The 19,824-nt window shown below is 41.9% G+C and overlaps 1 protein-coding gene across 1 annotated transcript; it reads right to left on the bottom strand.

Moving 5' to 3' along the window:
- Positions 1-879: 879 nt before the first annotated feature.
- Positions 880-19,798, bottom strand: LOC148191266 (uncharacterized). The gene is made up of 7 exons (XM_088101351.1): positions 19,785-19,798; positions 19,249-19,385; positions 18,849-18,954; positions 2,713-2,810; positions 2,562-2,627; positions 1,360-2,401; positions 880-1,126 (listed from the first exon to the last, which is right to left on the bottom strand). The coding sequence occupies exons 1-6, from the start codon at positions 19,796-19,798 to the stop codon at positions 2,091-2,093; spliced, it is 732 nt and encodes a 243-aa protein (XP_087957477.1). The 3' UTR covers positions 880-1,126; positions 1,360-2,090.
- Between the last annotated feature and the right edge of the window lie 26 nt (positions 19,799-19,824).

The raw sequence follows: 19,824 nt of genomic DNA, 5'->3' as shown, positions 1-19,824 counted from the left end.
TGATTTTTTGAAAGAAATAACTTTTGATGAAATTATATTTATCTTTTGGACTGAAACTATATTACTTTGTTTCATGTGTTTGGATATATCTTTTACACTGTCTAATATACGATTATGTATAAGTTTCATCAAGTTTCTCAGCCGAACAATCACTCAAGACCTTTGTGATACCAATGGCATTAATCTTCAGAAGGATTTTTGTTTATATTTGGTGTGATATAACTAGTACCTTGTAAATAAAATTCCTTTGCCGATTAAGAAAATATACTACTACCCCTACCTTTTCATAATGTTGCAGCCAAATTTTTATGTTTTGGTAAAACCATATCGAGTGTGTTACCAACAGTCTCAATACTTTTTTGTCAATTAATCGATTTTCTTAATCTTCAATAAAACATTTATTATTCATTGAAAGAGTGATTTGTGTTACTAAAATTGATTTAAAATATAATATTTATTGTTCTTCGTGTAAAGAAGTTTTAGGCTACAGGATTGTACGTGGTGAGAGTTCATATATCCATGTCATTTCAACTTATAATAAAAGACTGATTTTCCATGGGAACCTCAACATTTACGGTTAACATAAGCCATGGACATTTCGAAAATGTTGTTATGCCTACGAAATTCTCGGTCACTAGCACAAGAACCCTTTTACCTGATCCTTTTCTTATTGACTTCAACAGCACTTCTCACTAACTACTATCATTTGAAGAAGTAGATCTTCCAAAACTTAATATATGCCAAAAGAGTAAGAGACATGGCTGCTGGCTGTGAGCTATGCACTAGGCTGGCCATGGAAACTGACCAATTTGCCACATGAAACAGCAAATTCACAATTATTTTTTGTTCCATTCGTCACAACGAGAACGGAAAGAGGAGTAAGAGAGCAAAGCACCACGTGAAATTCACAGTTCAACCATGTTCAAAAAAACAAGGTAGCCAGTACTAACTTACATACCACATTCAACTTTGTCACAACAGTGCATGAACTAAATTAATCGATACACACCCACAGCTCAATGAATCAATATTCCACCAAGGGAAAGGACATGCAAATCAGCTTAGAATGTGATTAGTACTTTAATACAAGCCGCCCACATGCCTCAGACTACTCTCAATATCTTCTCTGCAGAAAAGAAAAAAGAAAAATACAAAAACAAGTCACCTTTAGTATTGATCGAGACAAAGTTGATAATTTTTCCAACAGAAAAGAATACGTAAGATCTAGCCTCAATGAATACAGTTTCCCGCAAGAAAATTTTTTGAACTAAATATTAGCATCAATTTTTATCTCTATTCTGACTAATTTGACCAATAAACAGAAACTTGAATATACTCAATTTTGGGTAAGTAGAATACCTGTCCGGTAAAATTGTCTGGGCCAGAAGGTGGATGTTGAGACCCTGTCCGTTCTTTGGCAAGATGAGTTTACTGCTTAGCCTGTTCAAATTCCTCCATGTATGTTGGCTTGAAATTCATCGTATATGACGGTACAAAAGTGTCACCCCTGACATCTGAAGTACCATGCCTAGGCACAGGATCTCTTCTTTCTCCTTGTCCCGGTCGTCCAATGTTCTGCTGTGGCATATAACTCCTTTCCCCTTGTCCTCCTGGAGGTCCAAAGCCCTGCTGCTGAGCATATTGTGGATAATTCTGCGGTGCTTGATCAAAGGTCAGTTGGGGGTATAATTTTGCGATGCCAGATCATAGTTCTGTTGGGGTGGATAATTTTGCAACCCCTGACTATAGTTCTGTTGGGGTGGAAAATCAGGTGATGCCTGACCATAGTTCTGTTGTGGGGGTAAATTGGGTGATGCTTGGCCATGATTTTGTTGGGGAGGATAGTTTTGTGATGTCTGGCCATATTTCTGTTGTGGTGGATAATTCTGAGATGCTTGGCCATAACTTTGTTGGGGAGGATAGTTCTGTGATGTCTGACCATATTTCTGTTCTGGTGAATAATTCTGAGATGCTTGGCCATAATTCTGTTGGGGTGGATAACTTTGTGATGCTGGGCCAAAGTTCTGTTGGGATGGATAGTTTTGTGATGCTTGGCCAAAGTTCTGTTGGGGTGGATAGTTTTGTGATGCTTAGCCAAAGTTCTGTTGGGGTGGATAGTTTTGTGATGCTTGGCCATAGTTCTGTCGAGGCGGATACTGCTGTGGTGATGCTTGACCATAGTTCTGTGGGGGTGGATAATTTTGTGGAGGCGCATAGTTTCTTCCATCCCTTGGCATGGACTCCTGAGCACCGTAAGAGGGATTCCCTTGGGAGCTTGTCACTGGATTCTCTTGTCGGTTGTACTGACCAGGACTCCTATTCCGGTCTCGTCTTCCCTGATTTCTCCCATACTGTACTGGTGGAGGTCGGGGGATAATGGTTCCATTAATGTACTGATCTCCTATTTATCAACCACGAAAACATGCGTTGCAATCAAAAAGGGTAGCAAACTATTGAAGTCACATGATACAACTAATACTGAAATTGAACAAGAAATGAAGACATCCAATCAACTTCTTAAGCATGGAGAGATCTTCTGAAAAGAAAAAAAAGAATCATACCCCCGTACTGCTTGTTCACTGGATCAATATAGGAATCGGGTAGCACAAAGATGACTCCAGGAAGACCTGTTCAGATGCAACAAATCAAACATAAAATTCTATCTTCTCGACAGTAAGATGGAATTCGAGAGTGGGAAACGGGAACAAATACCTTCAAATTTTTTAGACTCTTCTTCGGTCTTGACTGCCTGAAAGCTTGTGTAAGTTGTTGTGCTGCACGCATATATCTTCTGCTTCGCTTCTTCCACACTAAAAAAACACATATTTAAGTAAAGACCACTACGAACAGATCCACACAGTATCCAACACGCTCTCAACTAAAAATGAATTAAAAACCACAGCATGTCATGGGGCTTCTAATTTTTAATCAACGAACTTCACTCATGATTTCGTGGTTATCAATAAATTTAGGTTAATAATAGAGTGTGTTACTGGCCCTCCTCGATATTTTTTCACAATATAACCTGTTTCAGGACTATGAGGACGAGGACAATAATCAAAACATTGTGATAGGAAGAGTGGTACAAGACATGACGGGAGAAACCTGATGTTGAGGCCTTTGGCACAAGTTTCCTCGTAAACACGAACCATTTCTTCGGGAGGGGGTTTGTTGTCCCTGGGGAAGTCCATGACGAAGAGCCAGTGGATGATATTCTCATCTATTCCAAGAACGAAGACGAGCATGAAGAGCATCTTAGACTTGTACTTGGAGTATTGCGGGAGAAAGAGTTATATGCCAAGTTGTCTAAGTGTGAATTCTGGATGAAGGAGATTCAGTTTTTGGGTCATGTGGTGTCGGCTGGAGGCATCTCGGTAGATCCAGCGAAAGTGCGAGCGGTACTGGAATGGGAGAGTCCGCGTTCGGTCACTGAAGTAAGGAGTTTCGTTGGTCTCGCGGGCTACTATAGGCGTTTCATTGAAGGGTTTTCTAAAATAGTAGCACCGCTGACGCAGCTTACCAGGAAAGACCAACCGTTCGCGTGGACTGATTTGTGTGAGGAGCGCTTCCAAGAGTTGAAGAATAAGTTGACGAGCGCTCCAGTATTGATCATCCTGGACACGTCCAAGCCCTTTGAAGTGTACTGCGACGCGTCTCATCAAGGGTTGGGCTGTGTGCTTATGCAAGAGAAGCGAGCGGTGGCTTACGCGTCTCGTCAATTGAAGAATCACGAAAGGAATTACCCAACACACGACCTGGAGTTGGCAGCGGTCGTTTTTGCGCTGAAGATTTGGAGACATTTCTTGTATGGATCCACGTTCCAAGTCTTCAGTGATCACAAGAGCCTCAAATATTTATTTGATCAGAAGGAGTTGAACATGAGGCAGAGGCGTTGGTTGGAGTTCTTAAAAGATTATGACTTTGAATTACTTTATCATCCGGGAAAGGCTAACGTAGTGGCGGACGCCCTAAGCAGAAAGGCAGTTCACGTCTCGGTGATGATGGTTAAAGAGCTAAGTTTGGTGGAGAGTTTCCGAGACCTAAGATTACAGTTCGACCTAGGAGCGAACGTTATTAGATGCTGTAATCTTAGAATTTCCAGTGACGTCTTTGACCGTATCAAGATAAAGCAACGAGAGGATGAAGAATTAGTGAAGATATTAGACGCGCTCGGTACTGATCAGGCCAAACATTTCAACACTGGAATAGACGGCTTATTGCGTTACATGGGTAGGACGTGCGTCCCTAATGATGGCGAGCTGAAGAGAATTATTCTGGAGGAAGGTCATCATAGTCGTCTTAGCATACATCCAGGTATGACTAAGATGTACCAAGACCTTCGGTGTTCGTTCTGGTGGCCTGGAATGAAGAGCGATGTCGCTCGTTTTGTAGCGTCATGTCTAACTTGTCAACGAGCGAAGGCGGAACACCAAAGACCTGGCGGCCTATTGCAGCAATTGGAGATTCCAGAATGGAAGTGGGATAGTATATCCATGGATTTCGTGACCCATCTACCACGTACGGTCAAAAATCATGACTCGATTTGGGTGATTGTGGACAGACTAACGAAGAGCGCCCACTTCCTGGCCGTGAACTTGAAAATGTCGATGATCAATCTGGCCAAATTATATATCAAAGAGATCGTTCGCTTACACGGAGTCCCTTCGAGTATAATTTCTGACCGAGACACGAGATTCACATCTCGGTTTTGGCAATCTTTACAAGGCGAATTGGGAAGCAAGCTGTAGATGAGTTCAGCCTATCATCCTCAAACGGACGACCAGTCTGAAAGGACCATCCAGATGCTGGAAGACTTACTGAGGACGTGCGTCCTAGATCACTTGGGCGCCTGGGATGAAATCCTGCCGCTAGTAGAATTCACTTACAACAACAGCTTTCAGGCTAGCATTGGAATGGCGCCGTTTGAAGCTCTTTATGGGAGAAAATGCCGAACGCCACTTTGCTGGTTCCAGGATGGAGAAAACGTGCTAACTGGACCTGAACTCATCCAGCAAACAACTGAGAAGGTTAAGTTGATCCAAGATAGATTGAAGACGTCCCTGAGCAGGCAGAAATCATATGCGGATAGAAGAAGAAGACCCTTGGAGTTCGCTGCAGGTGACCATGTCTTTTTAAGACTTAACCCGATCACTGGAGTAGGCCGAGCCGTTCGTCCAAAGAAGCTATCTCCCAAATTCATTGGACCGTATCAAATCTTGAGGAAGATCGGACCAGTAGCGTACGAGCTTGCATTGCCGCATCAGCTGTCTAATCTGCACCCAGTCTTCCACGTTTCTCAACTCAGGAAATATATAGCCAATCCCTCTCATGTCTTGGAACTGGAAGATATTCAACTACGCCACGACCGAACGCTGGAGTTGCAACCAGTACGTGTGGAAGACAGCCGCACCAAGCTATACAAAGGAAAGGACGTTCGTCTAGTCAAGATGGTGTGGGACGCGAAGACTGGTGATTCAACGTGGGAAGTGGAGGATGCTATGAGGGACTTATATCCTCACTTGTTTACGAGTAAGTTCTAAATTTTCGAGGACGAAAATTTTTGTAGTTAGGGAGAATGTGAGACCCTAAATAATTAAACTCTGAAATAGGGTTTTGCACCAAACTAGGCATATTTGCCTATAATATTACCAAAATGGGCAAATTCAACCAAATTTACGAAAATGGGGAAGTCGTGGGGGGCCCAAACAACTTCAAATGAAGAAGTCGTGCCCCTCCTGCACGACTTCACACTGTTCATAGCAACAGTGTTGAAGTCGTGCACCCCAAAAACGACTTCAAGACTTTGTAATCGATTACAATGTAATGGTAATCGATTACAGAATGTTGAAATCATGACCACCCTGCACGACTTCAAATTTGTATGCCACCAAAAGCACTGGTAATCGATTACAAAACATGTGTAATCGATTACCAGGTTGTTTTGGTGCAAGGCAGAAGCGGACGCTCGTCCAGGCAGAAGAGGACGCTCGTCCACCCAGGCAGAAGAGGACGCTCGTCCAGCCAGGCAGAGAGAACGCTCGTCCAGAAAGCTAAGAGGACGTTCGTCCATCTAGCTAAGAGGACGCTCGTCGAGATGCGCTAAGTGGACGCTCGGCAGGAGAAGTGGACGCTCGTCCATTTTCAGTGAACGCTCGTCCACATACAGATCGTCCGCGCTCGGACGCAACAAAGGGGCGCAGGGCGCGCGATTTTTTCAGAAAGTTTCAACACTCTGTAATCGATTACCAAATCAATGTAATCGATTACAGGATCCAGAAGTCGTTTTTGGGATGCACGACTTCAACACTGTACCTATGAACAGTGTGAAGTCGTGCAGGGGGGCACGACTTCTTCTTTTGAAGTCGTTTTGGCCCCCCACGACTTCACTTTCAGTCAAATTTTGCCTATTTTGGTAATAAAGAAGGCATATTTGCCTACTTTGGTGCAAAAGCCCTCTGAAATACATGTCAAATCAGAATTTAATTCCCTCTTATCCACTCTGTCGTGCCTTGAAAGACACGCCCATCATTTCTCTGAAACATTAAAAACACACTTTGCACCACATGCACACACGCCACCTGTCACGGGAGAAGCTTCCAGTTTAGAGTTTGGTGTACAGGTGTCGGCTTGGGAGACGTTCGTTCAAATGAACGTGAGTTTAACAAAACTGGATTTTTGGAAACTCTCTCTCTCACCTGCACCACTCATCTTCTTCCTCAGAACTTGACCTTCCATTTTCTCCATCTTCTCTCTAGAAACCTTCACCTTCTCTCTACTGTAACTCATCAGGCCTTTCTCCGATTACATTTCAGAACCGTAGGAACGTTCGCCCAACTGCAAGCTACCAACTGGACCGAACAGTTTCAAAGGCTGAAACTGGTAAGTCTCCTTTAGTAGTTCGTCCTAGGGTTTCTTGAAAAACTGCGTTTTGGCTGCATGCAAGGGTATAAATTTATATCTTTTACGTTTCTTTGGTTAGACTTAGTTGAAGAGTGTAAGAACGATCTTGGAGGGTAGAAAACCATAAGTTGGACAAGTCCAAGTGATACTCTTAGAGCGAACACTGCTATCCAGGTAAGGGAAGCTTATATATTTAATGGTTTAATCCTTTAGTACATCCCTATTTATGTACGAATGTCTCAATTGGGTCCTCGTTTTTTAAAGTGTATCAAAATGGTCCTTAATTTTGAAAATTCATATCAATTGAGTCCTTTCCGTTAAGTTGGCTGGACGGCGTTAAAAAAATTGATGCGTGGATGCTGAGATGACGAACGGACGCTCGTCCACCAGCGGACGAACGTTCGTCCATCAGCGAACGAACGCTCGTCGACCACCGAACGAACGGTCGTCCAGTGTGGAACGAACGGTAGTCCAGCAGTAAGAGGTCGACGAGCGTTCGTTTTCTGGTGGACGAGCGTTCGTTCTCTGGTGGACGAGCGTTCGTTCTCTGGTGGACGAGCGTTCGTTCGCTGGTGGACGAGCGTTCGTTCGTCATCTCAGCATCCACTCATGAATTTTTTTAACGCCGTCCAGCCAACTTAACGGAAAGGATTCAATTGATATCAATTTTCAAAATTAAGGACCATTTTGATACACTTTAAAAAACGAGGACCCAATTGAGACATTCGTACATAAATAGGGATGTACTAAAGGATTAAACCTATATTTAATTTATACTTGTATGATTGCATGAAGGCATGATATGGGTTGTTTGTATGAAATATATGTATATGTGCTGTTCTGGATCTGCATGAACGAACCCTGTTGTGCTGTATGAATATATTTTTCTGTTGGTTGAAATGCATGTTGAATCGGATTCGTATGAAAGATGTATGACTATAGTATGGTTGAATTTATTAATTTGATGAAATCTGTATAGTATGAGAATTAATCCTGGATATGAAAATTACGAAGTAAGAATCACATGAGAAATAGTGAGTTAACTTAGTTGAAAATCTGGATCTGATAAATTCCCTATGATAAATTACGATCGTCATCGAATGGTCTTACACCGTTCGGTTTCCCTGAAAAAGACTTAGAATTGAATTCTTTCATTTGGGAAGGGTTCGGTTTGAGAATGAGCGTCTTTATTTGAATTACTATGTTTGAGCGTTCGGCTCCACATAGAGTTGTCGTACGCCTTAAATTTAATAATATTGCATTAAGTAGCGTTCGGTCTTATACTGAACGTTCGTCCTAAATATTGTTCGGTCTTATACTGAACGTTCGTCCTAAATATCGTTCGGTCTTATACTGAACGTTCGTCCTAAATATCGTTCGGTCTTATACTGAACGTTCGTCCTAAATATCGTTCGGTCTTATACTGAACGTTCGTCCTAAATATCGTTCGGTCTTATACCGAAGCGTTCGTCCTAAATAGCGCTCGGTCTTATACCAAGCGTTCGTCATGATTGGGACTCGGTCATCTACCTAGCGTTCGCATTAATGAAGCGTTCGGTCTTAGATTGAACGCTCGTCCTTATAATTGATTTCTTAACAAACGTAAATAGCGTTCGTCCTAAATGGCTAGTAGTTGTATATTGGCGCGTTTGGTCATTGACTGGCAGTCGTCCCATTTTAAACAAAAAGTTCCCAATATAATTAAGTATTCCTCTTGATGTATCTACGTCCAAGTTGAGTCGATCTTACCTCTTGGTACTTAAAATATTCTGAAATTGTTTTATTATTTTGGAGTCTTTTTGATTGTTAAAGGGTTCTGCTAAATCTGGTTTTAACGTTCGTCCTCTTCCTTCAGAAAGTTGAACGTTCGTCTTTTTAAGAGAGTGGAACATAGAATGAAAATGTGTTAAATATGAAATGTTAAGACGTTCGAACACTATGTTAATTGATTTTACGATATGGGATTTGAACGAGCGTTCCAGGGTAGAACGACTCATATATATATATTGATTATTGGATTGGTAAAGTATGACTGTGGATAAGTTAAGCCAGGCTGTCCATCCTGATATTCAGTGATTACTCTTCTCACGTAGAGAGGGTAAGTCATGCGTGTGAATGGCAGGAGGTCCTTAGTCCATAAGTTAACATGGGCGACGTAAGAACGGATTAACCTCGAGTGGCAGCTGTTGAGTGTATCCCAGTTACATTAGCTTACCCTTGCGTTTTTCCTTGTGTTGTCTCGTTTTGTACGTCCGTCTTGTCATTGCAATGATCATCCGTGTGGATGTGAGCAGAAGGAGACAAGCGTTTGGCCGAGGCGATGAACGAAGAGAACTTGGTTGAAGTCGAAGTGAAGACTGAGCAGTGAGACGCTCGGCCAGTTGTATTGGTGCTTATTAGAGTGGTCGTTCGACCACCTTATGTTTGCATTTTAAGATTTCGACCGTTCGGTATTTCCCTTTGTAAACCGTTCGGTCAAGATTTCTTGTACGTTCGTTTTAAATTTATAACCCCTGTGTATGGACGTTCGTCTTTGCGCGTTCGTCCTTATTGTTGTAAAACTGTACTCAAGGACGCTCGTCCTCCAGCGTTCGTTCGTTTGGTTTTTATTTTTAGTTGGAAAACTGTACTGTTTTATTATTAAATGTGATTTTTCAATTATATGGTTTATTACTGTATTTTTGGGATGTCACATTAGTGGTATCAGAGCAGTTTCGTTCTTTTAAGGACATTGTAGGTTGTGAGTGCACCATGCATGTCTTGCTGTGTGCTCGACGTACTTTTATTGACTATTTTAGACTCTCTGAACTTATCTAACGTTCGTTTTCTCTGCTTCTCAGAGAGAACTAATGGCACCAAGACTTCCTCCTCCTCCACCTCAGACCAATGAGCATGATGTGCCCAACAACACCAGGATGTTGGAATCAGTGATCGAAAAGCTACAAGAGCAGAATGCTATTCTGATGCAGCAGAACGCGGCTGCCTTACAGAGTTTGGAGGCTGCTCGCGCAAATTCTGAAGCGACCCAAAGGCAACTGATGGAGATCATTGCGACCACTAGGGGCACGCCCGGGGCATCTGCTTCAAACGCTAATCATCAGACCGAGTGGAGTTTGGAGAACTTCCTGCAGCATTGTCCGGCAAAGTTTAATGGGAAGTGCCTTCCTGATGAGGCAGACCAGTGGCTGCGTGACATGGAGCAGATCTACAACGCCAAGAGATGTCCGGACGACAACAGGTTGGCGTTCACTGAATATCTGCTGACTGGAGAGGCCAGTCACTGGTGGACAAGCGTTAAGATGATACTAACGGAAGCTCAAAGCCCTATTTCCTGGGAAGTCTTCAAGGACAAATTTTATGAGGAGTACTTCCCTGACAGTGTTCGTTTCGCCAAGGAAGTGGAATTTCTGCAATTGGTGCAAGGTGGTATGTCCGTGGCTGAGTACACCAATAAGTTCAAGCATCTGGTTCGTTTTAATACTATGGCTACCAGTGAGGAATGGCAGTGTCGGAAATTTGAGAACGGGCTGAGGGGTAATCTGAAAGTGCTATTATCCAGCCTATGCATTAGGTCTTTTCCTGCAATGGTTGAGAGGGCCAAGGTATTAGAAAAGAATGTGGCCGAAGCAAAGCAACAAAAGAAACAGCAACAAGCAGCTAAGGGGTCGGTCATGTCCAAACCAAATTTGAACCGAAATCGGGTACCTTACGCTCGCCCAGTACAGCCACCGAATTCAAGTGGGTCTCAAGCTTTGGTTGTTGCCGGACAGTCTGGGAAACAAGGGACGGTCAAGTGTTTTCAATGTGGAGGACCCCATTTCAAGTCAGTATGTCCTCAATTAACTGGAAGGAAGTATTGCAACCGTTGTAGAAGAAGTGGTCACTGGGAAAGCGAGTGTTATATGGGCGGACGGGCGACAATGAAACCGCCAAATGCTGGGAGAATGCAACAAGAAAGGGGTGGACGAACGCAGGCTGTTGGTAGAGTGTATGCGATCACGGGCGCCGAAGCTGCCAGTTCAGGTACGTTCGTAACCAGTATCTGTTTATTATTTGGAAATCCATGTTGTGTGTTGTATGATTCGGGGGCGACACACTCCATCATTTCGAAGGCGTGCGTTGGGGAATTGAGTATAGTCGAACGCGAGATGCAGTTCGACTTGGTAGTGTCAACCCCAGCGGCTGGTGAGGTTAGGACGTCTACAATATGTTTCAAATGTCCTATCGAGAGTGAAGGGCGTAGTTATAAGGAATTGATGTTCCCGGACGAGTATGAAGTAGAGCTATCCGTGACGTTCTGTCAACTAAAAGAAGACATCGTGGATGGCGACAGTTGTTTTCGGATCATGACTGATTCGACCGGATCAGAGTGAAGCAGCGAGAGGACGAAGAGCTAGTGAAGATCTTGAACGCACTTGATACATATCAAGCCAAGGAATTCAACACTGGAACGGACGGTCTCTTACGCTACATGGGTAGGACGTGCGTTCCAAATGATGACGAACCTGGCTAAGCTTTACATCAAGGAAATCGTTCGTCTACATAGAGTTTCGTCCAGCATTGTTTCAGACCAAAACACAAGATTTACTTCTCGGTTTTGGAAATCGTTTCAAAGCGAGCTCGGTAGCAAACTTCAAATGAGTTCGGCCTATCATCCTCAGACGGACGGTCAGTCCGAGAGAACCATCTAGACGCCTGAAGACTTATTGAAGACGTGTGCCCTAGATCACATGGGCGTCTGGGATGAAGTTTTACCTTTAGTGGATTTCACCTACAGTAGTAGCTTCCAAGCCAGTATAGGAATGGCTCCCTTTGAAGCTCTGTATGGGAGAAAGTGTCGAACGCCTTGGTGTTGGTTACAGGAAGGAGAAAAGGTCTTAACTGGACCAGAGCTCATTCAGCAGATGACTGAGAAGGTGAAATTGATCCAAGAAAGGCTGAAGGCATCTCGGAGCGGACAGAAGTCATACGTTGATAAAAGAAGAAGGCCGTTAGAGTTCGATGCAGGAGATCATGTCTTCCTTAGACTACATCCGACCACTGGAGTTGGGAGAGCCATTCGACCCAAGAAGTTGTCTCCCAAGTTTATCGGACCTTATCAAATCTTGAGGAAGATCGGACCGGTTGCGTACCAGTTATCCTTGCCGCCTCAGTTATCCAACTTGCATCCAGTTTTCCACGTTTCTCAACTCCGGAAGTACGTATCCGATCCATCGCACATACTGGAGTTGGAAGACATTCGTCTTCGTCAACACCGTACACTAGAAATGCAACCCGTTAGAGTTGAAGATAGCAACACCAGGTACTACAAGAATAAATCTGTCAGATTGGTGAAAGTCGTCTGGGATGAAAAGACGGGCGACTCTACATAGGAAGTGGAGGATGCCATGAAGGACTTGTATCCCCATCTCTTTGAGAGCACGTCTTAATTTTCGAGGACGAAAATTTTTGTAGTTGGGGGGAATGTCAGGCCTCAGAAAAAAAAAAAAAAAAAAAAAAAAAAAAAACGTGGCAGTCTGAGAGCGCGCCACCTCAGTGACACACGTGGAGACAGCAGCGTCTGTCGGATGCCAGGGTGTGAACGTGCGTCCGATGGTAGTGGAAAACACGTGGCAACCTCAGAGTGGACGACCGTCCAGCATGGCCGACAGGAGCGTGGTGGAGTGCTCTGGCAGCATGGGAATGTGTCTGCCAAAGTGGGTGGAGTGCTCTTTGTAATTATATATGCAACTGTATATTTTTCCCGTTCGTAAATACTTCTTTAAAAGTACTTTAGTTTATTTTCAAAATCTACCAATCTGAGATATTGAACGTTCGGTCTTAAACCTAACGTTCGTACTGGGAAGCGTTCGGTCTTACACTGAACGTACGCTCCATTCGACGCTCGGTCTTATACTGAGCGTTCGCTATAAATGAGGTTCAGTCTTATACTGAACGTTCGTCCTAATGATGTTCGGTTTTGAACTGAGCGTTCGCTCTAATTGTTGTTCGGTCTCACACTGAGCGTTCGTCCTAATAGTGCTTCGTTTTGAAATGAGCGTTCGTCCTAAAATGGGGCTCGGTCTTATACTGAGCGCTCGCTCCAAAAGGTGTTCTGTTTTATTGAAATAGCGTACGTTCGAACTTCAGATTTGCCACGTTCGGTCTTTTATTTAAAATTCACGAGCGTCAGTTAATCTAACTGATTCTCAAGGTAATAACGTTCGTACAATGAACAGTATAATATGTGTTCCCGTACGTCATTGAAATCCTACCGTTCGTACTGCGCTTCGAACGTGCGTCTTTTGGTCTTGCTCACAGCGTTCGTCCTTGTTGACAGAACGTTCGTTTTCTGGTGTCTCCCTCTTAATGATAAAAAGGGTATATGAATGATGAAAATGATTATGGAATGATATATGGTGAATGATGAACAGTATATGAGATGAAATAAAAATATGAATGTATGATGAATAGTGATTGATGAACAGTATCTGAGTTGATATGAAAGTTATGAATATGAAAGAGCGTTTCATGTAGGAACGACTCATGGATGAATTATGAGAATTTGTAAAGTATGACCGTGGCCAGACTTAGCAGGCGATTCGATCCTGATATTCCGTGACTACTCATCTTCACATAGAAGGGGTATGTCATGCGTGGGAATGGCAGGAGGTCCCCGTCACATAACTGTAATTTGGGCGGAACCGTCACATAACTGTAATTTGGACGGAATGGACTAACCTCGGGTGGCAACTGATGAGAATGCCAGTTACCACACCACCCGGGTGCGCGAACGTCGTAGCTACACGGGAAATCATACAGTCCGGACAATCAGTCGTGTATTGAGATTTCTGTTATGCGTGCGTTGAAATGTACATGTATGATGAATTGTTTAATTGAAATTGTATGTTGATGCATGAGTTAAATTCCATAAGCTTACCCTTACGTTTTTCCTTGTGTTGTCTCGTTTTGTACGTCCGTCTTGTCATTGCAATGATCATCCATGTGGATGTGAGCAGAAGGAGACAAGCGTTTGGAAGAGGCGATGAACGAAGAGAACTTGGTTGAAGTCGAAGTGAAGACTGAGCAGTGAGACGCTCGGCCAGTTGTATTGGTGCTTATTAGAGTGGTCGTTCGACCACCTTATGTTTGCATTTTAAGATTTCGACCGTTCGGTATTTCCCTTTGTAAACCGTTCGGTCAAGATTTCTTGTACGTTCGTTTTAAATTTATAACCCCTGTGTATGGACGTTCGTCTTTGCGCGTTCGTCCTTATTGTTGTAAAACTGTACTCAAGGACGCTCGTCCTCGAGCGTTCGTTCGTTTGGTTTTTATTTTTAGTTGGAAAACTGTACTGTTTTATTATTAAATGTGATTTTTCAATTATATGGTTTATTACTGTATTTTTGGGATGTCACAACTACCCTCCTCTACATGAAGATGAGTATCACGGAATATCAGGATGAACAGCGAGTTCTAACTTATCCACAGTCATATTTTACCAAATTTAATATTTAACATATCTGAGACGTTCTCCCTGGAACGCTCGTTCAAAATCCATCATCATAAAATCACTCAATATAGTGTTCGCTCTGTAATTTATTATCATTTATCATCATTCTCATCTTTAACTTTAAGACCATAAAAGGACGAACGTTCAGTCCTTTGAAGGATTAGGACGAACGTTCAAATAAGGCACTGGATGGACGAACGTGACTATCTGTTTGGTCAGTTAAATGAAACGACTCAATTTGAAGGAGTACTGATACTTAGAAAATTTCATAATAAAGATCTTGAACCAGATTCAATATAAGAAGGATGGTTAATAATACTTAGAAATTTTCTTTGAAGAAATTTGCACATGGAAGACCGATACTAGTATTAGAACGAACGTAAGAATGTGAATATTCAAATACTTGAACGAACGCTATTTTATCCAAGTGGTTATTCAATAATACGAGCGCTTAGTATGTGACCGAGCACTGACTATGACGAACGCTAGATAGATGACCGAGCATCAATTGAGACGAACGCTTGGTAGAAGACCGAGCGCTACTCAGTACGAACGTTCGATATAAGACCGAACGCTATTAAGGACGAACGTTCGGTATCAGACCGAACGCTATTAAGGGCGAACGTTCGGTATCAGACCGAACGCTATTAAGGACGAACGTTCGGTATCAGACCGAACGCTATTTAGGACGAGCGTTCGATATAAGACCGAACGTTACTTATTTTAGTATTGTTTAATTTAAGGCGTGCGATAACTTTATGCTGAGCCGAACGCTCAAACATAGTAATATAAATAAGGACGCTCGTTCTCAAACCGAATTCTTCCCAAATGAAAGAATTCTACTCTTAAGTCTTTTTCAGGGAAAAACCGAACGGTATAAGACCGTACGATTGACGAACGTAATTTATCATAGGGAGAGTTTATCATATCCAGATTTTCCAACTTTCTTAACTTTAACATTTTTCATACGATTCATACTTTATAAATTCATATCCACATTAATTTACATACTATACAGATTTCATTACATTAATAAATCCAACTATACTATAGTCATACACCTTTCATACGAATCCAATTCAACATGCATTTCAACCAACAGAAGACATATTCAAACAGCACAACAGGGTTCGTTCATGCAGATCCAGAATAGCACATATACATATATTTCATACAGACAACCCATATCATGCCTTCATATAATCATACAAGTATAAATTAAATATATAAGCTTCCCTTACCTGGACAGCAGTGTTCGTTCTAATGCAAATGTTGAGTTCGTCTCTTACGGCGTTCTACCCTCAGTTTCACTAAACCCTTTCACTTGATCTAAACACCAAAATCAGAGATTACTCAGATACAGTCCATGCATGAACCGAGAACATGGTTTAGCATGAAACCCTAATGGACGAACTACTAGAGAAGGGAACTTACCAGCTTAGATTCTAATTCTGTTCGGTTCAAACTAACGTCCGCGTCTCCAGAAAATGAGGAGTTACAGTAGAGAGAAGGTGACTGGTTCTAGAGAGAAGTTGGAGAAGATGAAGGGTTTGGGTTCTGAGGAAGAAGATGAGTGGTGCAGGTGAGAGAGGGAGTTTTCAAAAACTCAGTTTTGTTAAACCCACGTTCTCTCGGACGAACGTCTCCCAGGTTGACACCTGCACTCCCATTTCTGAATTGGAAGCTTCTCGCGTGACACGTGGCGTGCGTGCATGTGCGTGCATGTGGTGCAAAGTGCGTTTTTAATGATACAGAGGAATGATGTGGTGCGGTTTTCCGTGTCCGGCAGAGTAATGAATCAGTTTAAGCTAATGGGTTTTTAATGGAATAAGCATTGATTGTGGTGTGCATTAATTTGATGTGACAGGGAATTATTACTGCTAATTATTTAGGGTCTCACAAAAAGTAAACAGAATTGCATAAAAAAAAAGGAAGTAAAAGGCACCCTTCATCAATGTTACAAATTATCTACTGTTTTATTTAAAACATAATTAAAGGTAAAATAAGAATATAAGATAAAACTATTTATATATTTCATTATAAATTTAAAACATAATTTAAAAATAAAATAAGAATATTAAATATATACATTAAAAATGTAAAAAAAAGGAAAAAAATGAAGAATTATATAATTTCATAAAACTTAATGTGACATCCCGAAAATACAGCATAAACCATAAAATCAGAATATCACATTTAATAATATTTCGATACAGTTTTCCAACTAAAAACAAAACAACGCTCAAGGACGAATGTCCTTGAGTACAGTCTTACAATAATAACAAAACAGACGCGCAAAGCCGCACGTCTTCAGAGTTACAAATGAAAAAGCCGAACGTACGCGAAACTTGACCGAACGGTTTACACTGCACAAATACTGAACGGTCTATCAGAATAAAATAACAAGGCAAGATGGTCGAACGACCATTCTAATACAGGCTACATAACTGGCCGAGCGCCTCACTGCTCGGTCTTCACTTCGACATCAACCAGGTTCTCTTCATTCAGCGCCTCTTCCAAACGCTCGTCTCCCTCTGCTCACATCCACACGGATGATCATTGCATTGACAAGACGGACGTACAAGGACAATAGACAACACAAGGAAACGAAAGGGTAAGCTTACTTAATTTAACTCATGCATCAGTCATACAATTCATTACATAATTTATCACACATCAAGACATTATAACGCATGCACAAAATAAAACTCGACACGATTGACTGTCCGGACTGTATGAATTCTGCGTAGTTACAGGCGTTCGTGCACCCGGGTGGTGTGGTAACTGGCATTCTCATCAGCTGCCACCCGAGGTTAGTACGTCCGTCCAAAGTACCTCTAAGGACGACGACCTCCTGCCATTCCCACGCATGACGTGCGCCTCTACTTGAGGACGATCACTCACGGAATATCAGGATTGAACAGCCAGCATTAACTTCCCACAGTCATACTTTACGAATTTCAACATTTATCTGAGTCATTCCTACCTGGAACGCTCGTTCAATAATCATATTTTCATTTCATCTCGTATACTTTCCAAAATTACTATTCATCAATGAGTCGTCCCTAACTGGAACGCTCGTTCAAAAGTCACAATTTGCTTTCATATCATATATTCTCAACCTTTATAATTTCATATTTATTTTCATCATTTCTTTGTAGACTAAAAAAAACGAACGTTCTGTCCCCAATAAGGCCGAGGACGAACGCTGGAAACGGGACAAAAGGACGCTCGTTCAAATCAGAGAACGAACGCTCAGTATATGTCGAGCACCATTTTGAGTGGGCGCTCAATCTAAGACCGAGCCCCTGTTTTAGAACGAGCGTTCAGTCTAAAACCGAACAGCCTAAAGGACGAACGCTAATCTTAGAAACCGAGTTCATTGGGACGAACGTTATTACCTTGAGAATCAGTTAAATGAACTGACGCTCGTGAATTTTAAATAAATGACCGAACGTGGCATATCTGAAGTTGGACGTACGCTATTTAAATACAACCGAACACCATTCAGAGCGAGCGCTCAGTATAAGACTGAGCCTCATTTTTAGGACGAACGCTCCTTTCAAAACCGAGCACCATTAGGACGAACGCTCAATTCGGAGCACAATTTGGGCGAACGCTCAATTTAAAATCGAGCGCCAATTAGACGAACGTTCGGTATGAGACCGAACACAAATTTTGAACGAGCGTTCGGTGTAAGACCGAACCCCAATTTGAACGAACGCTCACATTAAAGCCGAGCATACGAAAAGGACGAACGCTCATTTCAACCAGAGCATCATTTGGACGAACGCTCATATCAGGCAATATTTGGACGAACGTTCAGTGTGAGACCGAACGTTAATAACCTTAAATAATAGATTTTACGAACGGAAATGAACTATTTCAAACATATAAGATACAACAAGGCTTGGCCGAACGCTCAACAGAGCAGTAGGACAAGAGTACGCTCGTCCTAGACCCGGGGTCATTCCAAATGAACGAATCCCATTCTTGACTATTAAAAAGGGAGACCGAACGGTCAAAGACCGTTCAATACGAACGTTCAATTTAATATATGGACGAACGCTCAAGCATAGGTTTTGGATAAGAGGACGCTCCTCCAAAACAAGATAAAAACCGAACGGTCAATGACTGTTCAGTACAGATGTGCATTTTCATAGGGAAAATTCTTACAAAAATCCATTTTTCAGTTCGTTTCTCATTATACAAGTTCATAAATTCCATTCGTTCATGTCATGGTACAATTTACAATCTTCATATAATCCATATCATCCAAATCTCATATATTTCATACAACATACGTAAACTTAGTCATATATCATTTTTCACTCAGTAAATAACGAACGTTCATGCAACTCAAATCACAGCACATCATGCAATATATTCATACAGTAATTAACGAACGTTCAAACGAAGCACACAACATGAATTAAATCAAATAAGCTTCCCTTACCCGGAAAATGAACGAACGTTCACAGGCGCACACAGACGCTCTCTACTCAAATCCTGATCACCAACGCTCGTTAATCCACTATATGAACGAACGCTCAGAAACCCACCTATATTTGGTCATATACTGTTAGGACGAACGCATTAGCGAAAGCAGGAGCGAACGCTCGTCAGGCTAAAGAAAAACGAGCGTTCAAATCGAAGTGGGCGAACGTTCAATTCGTCTAGTTTTGGACGAACGTCCAATTTGAAACCGAATTGGACGAACGCGATTCTGCAGATTCTGCAGAATCACAGGTTTTCCAGAAAACCAGAAAAACCTCCATTTTTAACTCTAAAGCTTTTAGATTTCTACAAAAACAGTAAGATTAACTAATCAAAACGAAAAATCTAGCACCCCTTACCTCTTGAAGACTTCCTTGAATTTATCTCCAAAGGGTTTGATCTCCTTCCAACTTCAAAAGTTCTCCACTTCTCCTCTTTCCCAGAACTTGCTGCCACTCTTCCACTCCTCCAGATGCAGCACCAAAGCCTCCTTGCACTTCAGCAGCTCCCCACCTCACCTTCTCTCAGTTTTGCAGAAATCCTTTCCCTTCCAAGTGCTGAACCCATACCCCTCTTTTTCTCCTACGAGCCTCCTTTTTATTTTCTTTTTTTTTTTTTTTGTTTTTGAATGGGGAATGGAAGCAACGTTTGCTGTCCCTTATGGCCAGCAAAACTGACGCTTTCCAGCGCTCGTTCCTTCCTTCCCCGTTTGTTTTGTCTTTTTTTTTTTTTTTTTTTTTTTTTTTTTTTTTACGATTCCTTACACTTAACGTTATTAAGATGTTAACGTTAAACCTTACAACAAATAATTAAAACTAAATCAACAAAATTATGTAATTTAAGATTTATATATATATTTTTACATTTTAAAGTGCAGATATATAATTTGATTTGCTTAAAAAAAATCATACTATGATTCCTATATTGCTTAGGGT

This window comes from Vigna umbellata, chromosome 11 (genome assembly GCF_029865625.1).
Source record: "Vigna umbellata cultivar VRB3 chromosome 11, Vumbellata_1.0, whole genome shotgun sequence".
Taxonomy (NCBI): Eukaryota; Viridiplantae; Streptophyta; class Magnoliopsida; order Fabales; family Fabaceae; genus Vigna; species Vigna umbellata.
The sequence above is the reverse complement of the archived record's forward strand: the minus strand, read 5'-3'. Positions and strand labels throughout refer to the sequence as shown.